At 40.3% G+C, this 11,372-nt stretch overlaps 1 protein-coding gene across 7 annotated transcripts in view; it reads left to right on the top strand.

The window, feature by feature from the left end:
• The first annotated feature begins 4,956 nt into the window (after positions 1-4,956).
• The window catches only part of celf5a (cugbp, Elav-like family member 5a), a 156,999-nt gene continuing 150,583 nt past the window's right edge, over positions 4,957-11,372 (top strand). For 3 of the 7 annotated variants that reach the window (XM_017042452.2, XM_017042442.2, XM_017042426.2), the window contains exon 1: positions 4,958-5,596. In XM_017042452.2, coding sequence (XP_016897941.1) covers positions 5,206-5,596 — 391 coding nt within the window. In that variant the 5' untranslated portion in view covers positions 4,958-5,205. Of the gene's footprint in view, positions 5,597-11,372 lie in introns of all 7 variants that reach the window. The other 4 variants (XM_017042437.2, XM_017042422.2, XM_017042445.2 and 1 more) reach the window with 3 other exon arrangements.

Genomic DNA, 11,372 nt, shown 5'->3' with positions numbered 1-11,372 from the left:
AGAGAATGGGGAAGTTTCATAGTAGGAGTTCTATTTAGACCAACTAAAGGTCAAGAGTGCCACTCTACCTAAAGCTGCACCGTTTCCTAACTCTGTAATAGAAGCAGGTTTGGCTGTTTACTTTTGCCCTGGTTGCATCTTCCCTGTCTCCACTTGACAACACTCCTTAGGGATCCAGGCTGCCAGAGCCTCTTTAACCCTTGTGTGTGGCATGCTTATGGATCTGAAGGATTGAAGTATGTACTCGGTCGGCCCTGCAAATGAAAAGACTGAAACCTGCGATTTAAGCAATTAAATATGCTGTTAGATTTTTTTTGAGGCACCATTTCTGTTTCTTGACTACTGTCATTATGGAAACATCAACAAAGTGCCATAAACACAAGTGACACAGCTAGGTTTGCTAACTCAGCTCTTCTTGGTTTTATTGCCCTCACGCTGTGTAATCTGCAGGTACTGTGACAAAGCAGAGAAACATGTTGAGTCAAGGAGACAAACACCCAAGACTATTTGGCTTCTAATTTCATTCAAGACTGACCGGCAGTAAAAGAAGGAAACCTCAGAGTGAGGTATTACTGCTCTCTAGTGGTGAGAACATGTTAGTACATTTTTAAATCTCAATCAGAGCATCTTGTCCTTTGTTTTTTGTAAATCAAATTTATAATTACACATTCAATAAATACATTTTATAGTACTTTTTAATTATATTTTTATTCACATATTAAGCTCTTAACAACACAACAGTGGAAGTGATGTATTGTTGTTGTGACAGCACACAACAAAATGTGACCTCTGCCCTTAACTCATGAACACTGCCCCTTAATTAACCTATATTAGTTTAAACAAGTGAAAAGTAAGAACTTTTGACACATATAAACACAAACAAAAACAAAACAAAAACAGGATAAAAATAAGGACAAGATGTAAAAAGTATTAATAATTATAATTAATCAATATTTATGTTTCATTTATAATTAAAAGCTTGACCTGTAACTTTAGCTGTGGGTTTTGGGAATCAATCTCTGTCCATTCATTTTGAAAAGCAAATTTGTATTTGACTTTCAGTGACTCTGGATATGGATCTTCATTGTTTATCACAAAAAGCTTGTTAGAACTAAAGCTTTTCTCCTTTTTCCATTTATAGTCAACAAGTAGTTTCCATATATAAGCTGGTTGCTGCGCATTAAAAAAACTTTATTTTGCGGAGTGATAGTGCAATGCCATTTATTTCTCCCTAAATCTAAACTCTGTCCAGTAATTTAAATTCCGATTTTTGAATTGTTTTTTTCCCCTCTTAAATGCACCAAAAACACCAAATCAATCATTCCTACCTTACCACCCGAGTCTATCTGATGATTTTCTGAAGTAAAGAAACTTCAGTCTCTCCTGTTATTTTACCAAGGTGGAATCTTTTAAAAGCTTTGCAATCTTTTGCTAGCTTTCCTATGAGACAAGAAAAATGGTGCACCACACTGCACCCCTCCACTCCCCAGTTTAGTCTGCTGTAATCACAACTCATAAGACTTTCAGGCCCCTGCATGGTCAAAGTGAAAATGTCTCCTGTGTAGAATGTCATCGTGACGTCACCCTGTAATTTTCATGAAAGCCAACTTCACAGTTGAACAAGCCTGCTTGGCCATGAATAACCACAGTGCCACGGAGAATTAGTCACCCTGGGACATCTTCAGCTGCGACCCCTTATTAAACCACCTCTCCTTTGTCAGGACTTTACCAAGACATGTCGAAAAGAAGTTCCGCTTCGATGACTAGATGCTAAATGATCAAAAACTGTTTATGCTTTTTCTTCATATTGTTTGGAGAATATTGTTAAATTTGAGTAATTAGGAAGTATGTGTGTGTGTTTATGTGTGTGCGTAAGTCTTTCTAGCTGTCTTTTCCTTACGGCTGAAAGTGCACACAGAATGCAGAATGACTCCCTCAGCAGCCTCTTATCCCCGATGGGCCCAGCAGACTTCCCAAGCTGAACAGATCCAGTCAGGCTGACTCCCTCTCACACTTCAGACTGGTTAACAAGCAGTAGAATTGACGTCAGCTAGTTAAATTGTATGTAACTTTTTTTACTCAGTGCTAATAGTGTGACCTATTGATTTTCTGTCAGTGCCTTTTGCTTGGTGGAACACTAATGGTATTGGTCAGTAAAAAGCATGAAGTGGAAGTTCCTAATACCCCTCCCCCTGTGATGTCCACATCCCTAAAAATACTTTCTCCTTCCCTCAGAGACGGGTGCCATAACACCTCAGTGCACTTATTCAATCCTCACAGTGATGTTTGTTTCCTCGGTGCACATGTAAGCAGACTAATATGCTGAGACATTCACCCAGCTCATCTACTCTGACTCCAGTTTCCTGCCAATTTCTATTCATACACTCGGCCAGTCAGTACCCTGCCACTTCTAATCAATACATGTACAACACCACGAACTTAGCACGAAATAACTCTGAGACTTGTTCACGCAACACAAACACAAACAGCGTGCACAGCCACTACAGCTCATACTGGACTCCGCGGCCCAGCGCCTCAAAGAATTACAGACATGTTGAAAAGAACGAGTTCACAGCAAGAATAAAAGCCCGTGTCTGTAAAGCTGCCCCCCACTGTTACATCGACTGCTAATGTCAATGTGTGCTCTGTTTGCCCGTGTCTTTTCCTGTATGCTTGCATTTATTGAACTGTGCAGAAGGAAATATTATGGGTACAGTTCATTTGAACTGACATTATTGCACACTTCCCGTCCAAAGAAAACAACCATCTTCTCTCTTGATAACTAGCGCCATCAATCAGGTAGCCATCTTCAACATCTCCACTTTGGGGACCATCTCATTCTACTGTCAACATAATAAAATACATTATAACGAGAAATAGAAATAATAGAAAAGAAACAAGACATATAATTCTGTAGTGTATGCTAGTGACCATTTACTGTTAGAATCGAAACTGTTCTGCCATTAAGCTATATGCATTTAATCAGTCCTCCAATTTATGATGTACATATATAGTATATTGGGTTAGTATATGGGATATACTATATTGGGTATTCTAATGTTTTCATAGTAGTATACCTTGTTGTAGGTGGACCACTTTAGCCTGGTCATTTGAATAGTAGCTCCCAAGTCAAAACGTAGCCCTGGTATATACCAGTAACATGCAACATATAGTATATGCTGTATATAAATATATAAATATATATTTTAAACGTATATACAGCATATACTGTATGTTGTTCGTGTTGCATGTTCTCAAATGACCAGGCTAAAGTGATCCACCTACAACAAGGTATACCAGAGGTTTAAGAATATTATTAAGACTATCACATGTGTCGTGACATACACAAACATTTGGTTTTTCAAAATTTATAAAATAAAACACTTTAGTTATATGCAAGTCCAAATTTTTTGGAACTAGACCTGTTCGGGGCCAACTCTCCAAAGCTGGAGAAGCAACAGCAGCAGTGGTATTGATTCACCTTGCAGCCTGAAGCCTGCTGCCACTGACAGTATATCACTTTATTTAATCCAGTGTTAAATGTGCTGTAATTAGAAATCTGTCAAGCAGATGTGTTTTTTACTTAAATAGTGGTTTGCGGCTCTGAGCTGTGTGCCAAACAACGCTCTGTGCCATACGTTAGTTTTTGTCAAAAGACAATATTTTATTTAGATGATGGTTTAGGAATGGGTGGGGAGGAGGGTGGTTAAAGACTCAGAAGAGAAGAGAAGGCAAATGATGCAAATAAAAGCTTCTACGGGAGGATTAGGCTGGGTACTATTTGAAAAGTACTTACAGTAAGGCTGCTAATTGTGGTTAATGTTTCCAAGTCCCTTGACTCAATCCCATGAATGATTGCCCATTACAACTGCCTTGACTCGCGTTCACTGTACAGTTGACGTGTACAATGTAAATGAGGCAGATTGGTGTTTACAATTGCAATGTTTTTATATTTCTGTGTATATTTACTATAAATCAATTTATACGTTGAATGTCCTGTCCCAGTCCATGGTTCACTTTATTTAAAAATAACATATTTATTTATATTTAATTAACAAGACTTTTATTTGTAGAATATATTGTGTTTAAGTTGTTTTTTTATTTTTTATTTTCATTTATTTCATTCATCGTATTTATTGTAAATTACAGATGGATTGATCTTACGCTTTTCTGTGTCAGTCCAAGCTAAAAGTCAAAGGGAGAGTTCATCTCAGACAGACCACTGCTTCACCAGAGCTGACACACACAAAGAAATGAGCAATTACACTCACATTAGCACCAACTGTCAGCTAAGGATCTTCAGTTACTCCAGTGTGAGGTCTCTGAATAGAAGCTGCTGTACAATTATTACAAACACACCCACAGAGATGTGGCTGGAACTGCCACCCTGTTGTTTGGCTGTTCCCATTCAGATTACTGTATTTTATTTTATTATAATTTATTTAAAAAAACCTGTGGACTAATTTGCTCATTGTTTCATATATGTTGTGCTGCTTTTATACAGTTATTATAGTGAAAGTAGTGAGACAGACTGAAAACTACTATGCCAGTTTCACTAAACCTTCTAAACCTTTCTTTTAAGGTTTATTCACCTTGAGATTCGGAGAAATGGGGTCTACAGATTGGCCAAGAAGGTTCTGGGTTTAATCCCACCAAGTACCCCATCCAAGGTTGGAGTGCATCAAAAAGGGTATAAAAACTAGACTAAACCATGGTGTGGACTACCACTGTGAAGTCTCTGTTTATGCTCTGTTTCAGTCTACACTCAAAGCCATCAAACCACACATACATACCCATATACTGTATGTGACCAAATATATACTGTATATACACATACAGTAGCTATATATGTACATATTTATGTACATATATGCACCAAAGACACAAACCTAAGAGTCAAAAGTTTTAAAAAATATAAAAACCCACTATTTCCATTTTGACGTCATGAATGATACAATTTACAGTTCACACGAAAACAAACAGCTCCCACAATGTCGGTTTCCAATAAGTACCACTGGGTGTCGCTCCAGAGCGGTAAACATTGCTCCTTGTGCGCCGCTTCCTCCATCATTGGCCCCACTGCCTCAGCTTGCACTGTGTGCGTGTGTTGTGAGTCGGATAGAAAGTCAGCCTGGTTTCCAGCTGAGTGCTTGCTCTCTCACAGTGTGTGTCTATCCGTGTGTGCGTGTGACTCTCAGAGTGTGTATGTGTGTGTGTTGTCATTATTATCCACTCTGCTCCCAGCTCAGAATGGCCAGATTCACCCAGACTGAAACAAGAAGGCAGCAGCAGCAGCATCCTCACTCCAGCCTGGTTTTCACTGGACCGGCGGAACCAGCGACCCAACAGCCACTTCTTTTAATCCCACATCAGCACCAGTATCCTCCGATCACATTCCCGAAACCCATGAACGGGTCAGAACCCATATCAATTCATCCGGAGAGCGGCAACATGAAAGACCAAGATGCCATTAAGCTGTTTATCGGGCAGATACCGAGGAACTTGGAGGAAAAAGACCTGAAACCTCTGTTTGAACAGTTTGGCAAAATCCACGAACTGACAGTTCTCAAAGACCGTTACACCGGCATGCACAAAGGTAACGTGTCGCACCTGAAACAGCTACTAATAACTGCTTATTATGTGTGCCTATTTGTTGTTATTCGGAATGTGTCAGAATTGTTGCGCATTAGGCAATTGTGAAAATCGTGTTTTCCGTTTATATATGTATATTTATGTATGTGTATGTGTACGTGCGTGTGTGCGCGTGTGTGAATTTAGGAAATAACTGATGGTCGTGGGCAGGTTTAGTTTTGACCCCTTTTTTCCTTTTCTTTCTCCTTATTTCCAGGATAATTATTTTTGGGTCTCCATTTGTTTAATTCATTTTTGGCTTCAAAATTGCATATTCATAAATACTGCAACTGCACTACTGCATGAAATCAGGACCAAGAGTGTAGGCTAGTCCTTCTTTTTTTTTTTTTTTTTTCAAATTGTAATCTTTTCCTCCCTAACATGCTCCTAAGTGGGACACAGGCTGCATTTTTTAAGAGCTTCCCTCTTGCCATGCAGCCCCATCTTTTACCGTATCATTTATTCATCCACATGCTTTTTTGAACATCTCTGCACGTGCAGAAGGAGCAGGCAGGGGTGTAAACTGAAATCAGTTCAGCACCACAGTGGCTCCACTGGGCGCGAAACTGTCACAAGATGACGGACGTCGCCACGCAGAGTGGGCAGTGATGCAGCGCTGCTTCCGCTAAAATGGAAGACTGAGGCAGGCAGAGGTTGTAAATCCACCCAGCCCACTGTACACACTGACAACCTGCACCGTACACAGGCAATTGTCATTGGCCACTCAGAACACCTGGATGTGGGGCAGGGTCATCCTCTTCATCATCATCATTGTCACCTAGTCCTTCTTATTCATCACCATCACCATCATCATCACCATCATCACCATTATCATCGTCACCATCATCATATTTATCATATTCATCATTGTCTCCATCATCATCATCATCCTCATCATCATATTTATCATCATCACCATCATCATGATCATCATATTCACCATCATCATCATCATCATCCTCATATGTGTGTTTATTCTCAGGGTGATTAGCTACATGGTTTGATTGTATTGGGAATTACCACGTGTTATCGCTGCACTTTAACAAGTCATTTCAAACTCCAAATACCCAACTGAAAGAAATGCAGTGATAAAGGACGTGAGTCTGGTACCAGCCTTACTTCTTTGCCTGCTCTTTGATTGTGGTTTGATCCTGGATGCTCGATAGACAGTCACAGAAATGAAACCTAACGGTAACTATCATTTTGCCACCGACTTGATCGCTCCGAGTGCCATTTTAGATCCTTCGTTCCACCCTCCCTCAGTGCTGAAGCTGATGCGTGAATCATGTTAGTGCAGGAGATACGCCTTTTATTGCAGTGACATTTAGAAGACAAATAACAATCAATGACAGTCATGCAAATGTCATTTGCAAACAGTGCAAACAATGCCAGGTCTGCTATCACATAAAAAGACATTATCAGGACCGGTGAAATGTGTTGTCATTATCCTCAGCTGTAATAGAGGACTGTCTGTCCTGTCCCTGGTCGGCAAAATCATTCCATGAAAGATTAGCAAAAAGGTTAAAGCTAACAAAGTTTCATGCAGAGATGGAGGTGTGACACAATAATGATGTAATGGTGAAAATATAATCAGCAGTGACAGGATACACATTGTCATCCTCTTCTGCTGTGTAATCACACATGTGTAAAACTATGGCTCGTGGACCAGATATGGCCCACTGGGCTATCTAATCTGGCACACCAAACCCTGGTGATTTGATGTCAATCCTTCTGTTTCATGCATTACAAAATATCAACTGTAATTTCTGGTCATAGAAATATATAAACGTTAAGTTTGTAGCTCATTTGTTGGCTTACAAAGAGCAAATTCATTTTTTCAGATGTGTATCAGATTATGGAAGGGCTTACATGATAACAACTTTTAACATGCCAGTGATCTAGAGTAAGATTGTTAATTATGTAACTAAGCAAATAGGATTAACACACACATACTTTTATTGGGACTTTTTTTTTTTTTAGTGTCATTCCAGCCACAACTCACGTGCATGCACATCCTGAGCCCCAACCTCTGGTAATCCATGAGGGAAAACATGGAATGAGTTTGTAAAGTGCGATAATAATGCACGGCCATTATAACTCGACTCAAGAGGATTAGCAAATGTGCGTTGTCTGAAGCAGCGGTCTCCTGGGTGATCAGTTGGTTGCTTCCCTAAACAGTGGCTGCCTCTGCCAATTAAAAATTCAGTCTAGTTGGCCTCTTCAGATGATTAATTCTGCCCGTGCTGCCGATGGCCTGACAATTATTGTTGCCTAATGCGTAATAATAGGTAGAGGATTTCCTGATGTCGTGGAAAAAGTTTTCCCTTTGCTTGCAATTAGCATCGGATTGACACACGTTCAACATATAGCGAGGCCTGGCTTTGCTTACTCTGCAGCTTTTCTCAATGTCTCTTTATGAATTTAAATATCAGCGCGAGCAGATGTTTAAGATTTCAGCTGAATTACGCTGCTTGTCAAGGTAGATTATATCCCACAGGTTTGCCTCAGATTGATTAATTCCCGCAGGCAGTGAAGCAACGTAGTGGAAGGAGAGATTTTTTTTTCTTTTTTTACAGGTGTGATTCAGCACAACAAAAGGCAATGAAACAAAGAACACCTACACTGCTCATATCTGCCAGCAGAGGTAGCCAAAAAAATATCAAGCGTGCTTCAACTATCTTTGTGTTAATGCATTAATAAATGGAGCAGAGATATTGCCTTAGACCTCAGCCAAGCAGAAGCACATTAAATCAAAGCATATTCTAATAAAATATTTATTTAAGTTTTTTCTTTGGTTTTCCGAGACGGTCTGACGGGTAGCATTCCTCTGTGGCTCGAAAAATACAATAAATAGAGGCGAGAAGGAAAGGAAATGTGACGAGTAGAAAGTGCACATATACGTCCACGTAACTCAGATGAGGAAATATGAAACATGAGCCTGGAGTTATTTATTTATTTATTTTTACATGTAATGAATATTGCAGGACACTACTGCATCTAGCTTGTGTTGTCAAGGACTTTCCCTTTGTCCTCATTGATAAAAGTGATGCGTGACTTATACATCTGTTTTGCGTGTTTCGTCTTAATGTTAGAGATCATGGCTCTGCTGTAGAACAGCCTCCCCCCTGAGGAAACAGATGGAATAATTCTACTTACAGACCATAAACGCAGCTGTAGTCGTGGCATGGATAGTACTTACAGACTGTGATATTATTCATTTAACAGGCATCTGTTTAGCATAGGGCTTTGCCAGTATGGTCATTGTGTGATTGCTAATAAAACTAAATAGGGCTTGGGGTTTTTTTAGAAAGACGTGACATCCATACTCCAGCGTAAAAAAAAAAGAAGAAGCAGTTTTGTGCAGTGAATTGATTTGACAAATCTGGAGTAAAACCTTCTGCCAGGACCAGTGAGTGAAGGCCACTGAGCCAAACTAATGCAGTAACAACACTCACTTCGCAATCTTTAAACGTCTGTAAATATTGTAATAAGCAACAGGGCATTCCTCATAAAAGATGCAGCAGCTCAACTGGTACTGACGGGCGCTACGGGCCCTGACTTCCAGATGAGGAGTGCTGCCTCACTCCCTCTACTCCACTTTTTTTCCTCTGAGGAGATTGGCAATCTCAGATGCAGACAAGACTGTGCTCTGCTGGAGGTCAGCATCCACACACCGAACTCACCAGGCTGCAAATTCTCTCTTTAATATCTTCCGGGGAGAGCCTTTCAGATGGATTGATTTCCAGCAACAGTGCAGCATTTGTTGTGGTTTGGATTGTATTTTGCTTTCTGTATATTGGGAGTGCTTTTATCCTGCAACCTTTGTGGAATATATTCGCTGTTACTGCGTGTCTGTAGTAGAGATAGATGTGGGAAGCTGTACTAAGAGGTTTCAGGGGAAACATATTGGCTCACTTTATCACAAAGACACTGGTTTATGAGAACTTACAGCAGCTCTTTATTTATACATTCAATGGACCCCGACTAACTCTGTGCTGGGTTTTGCTTTGACTGCGGACTGGAGCTAGCCTCCTTACGAGGTCTGTCCCTAATAACAACAAAGGGGTTTGGGTTTGAAGCCATGGTTTTGGTCACCTTGCTAAAATCTTCAGCGCTGGATTTGAATAGTTTCCCTTTTTCGTTCAGTGAAGGTTTTGTTAATGTGTGGGAGAGTAAAAATAAATGGTACTCCACATTCAGTTAGTGGTAAATATGAAACAGTTGAAAACAATTTATTTACATCGACATAATTCATTCAGACCTCAATTCCAATCAATTTTTTGAATTGTACTTTTCTAGAACATAAATTCATTCCTCTGCCTGTTAGTTCAGCCGTTTCTGAAGATTTTTTTTTCCTGCAGCGCTTCCCTTTTGCCGATGTATTGACTATTTTTGAGCTCCCCTTACATGTCCTCACATATAAACCTTTAAATTGACATCTCTACTAAACATATTTAAAACACTGTCCTTGATTCAAATCTGCTATTGTAACTGAATAAAGAGAGCACTTTGTTAGTGTATGGTGTTAATACACAAAGCCAACGAAGTCTAAACAGAAGCCCATCTAATTTATATGGGAGAAGAGTGTACTCTTTCGAGGCAGTGGAACTCGGGCTAAGCGAGTTGGTGGTTTCTGTATGAAGGGCATGAACTCTCTAATGCTGTGTTTGGGCCCTGACTGGGCACTCGGTTATTTTGGCTGGAAAAGAAACAACAAGGGAGGTGAGAGAGAGGGGGGGCCGGGGGGGGAGGGGGGTATTCTAAAGCAATGTTTTTTGCGATAATCCCTTTCCATTTTGGAATTGCTCAAGAGAACTCAAGCGATAAAGCCTCGTTCCATCCTGGAAAACAATAAGTTGTATGTCCTGCCTTATACACAGGGAATAACCACAGATTAGTCAAGCTGTCACATCCTAACGGTTCTAAGAGTAAACAATGCCTGCATTTTTGACATGTATTTGCCTGAGCACGCACATGAAAACAAAGTTTGGGCGAGTACCACGCAGCTCCGTCAGTCAATTCCGCTCAATAACGCAGCCTGGCGCAGCAAAGGAGGAGCCGGACGGCCTACAGGACGGCCTACAGGACGGCCTACAGGACATACCTGCAGCAGGGCCCACCAGGGGAACAACACACAGGCACAAAACAATGAATGTATGGCAGAAGGGAGAGTGATTGAGAGATCAAGGGACAAAAGTTTACTTTATCCCCCCCAAAAAGAGTCATTATGAAGCTGGGAGACAAGAGAATCCTTCACATGGGATAAGAACTGTAGATGGTAAATAAAAAAAGACAAACAGAGGCCGAGTTTGACAAATCTAGAATTAAATCAACCCCAAACTGAGGTGATTTTTTTCGTGTCTGCAGTGTTTACTCGTGCGCCTCTATGGTTGATACTGCTGATTCCAATGGTGGCTTTAGGGTAATTTAGAGAAGTGACTCGTTAACAGCAAATTTTCCCAACAAACGATCAATGAAAAGGTCTCACCGGCTGTTGCTGCTGAATGAAGGTTGTTTTTTTTTTTTTCAAAATACAAATAATGGAAGTAGCCGTACACTCTGTACTGAGTGTTGGATAATAATGATCACATCTTAGATTGAAAAGTGACTGAGTGTTTTGAACATACATGCTGTTCAGCAAGGTTATAAATAGAAATCAGTGGTATTTCCGAAAATAGGTTAAGCTGCCGTCGCTGCACTGCTGGCATGACATCACTGATTGCCTGCCAGCATCCCCCCGA

The sequence above is a fragment of the Cynoglossus semilaevis genome, chromosome 2, assembly GCF_000523025.1.
Source record: "Cynoglossus semilaevis isolate Cse_v1.0 chromosome 2, Cse_v1.0, whole genome shotgun sequence".
Taxonomy (NCBI): domain Eukaryota; kingdom Metazoa; phylum Chordata; class Actinopteri; order Pleuronectiformes; family Cynoglossidae; genus Cynoglossus; species Cynoglossus semilaevis.
The sequence above is the reverse complement of the archived record's forward strand: the minus strand, read 5'-3'. Positions and strand labels throughout refer to the sequence as shown.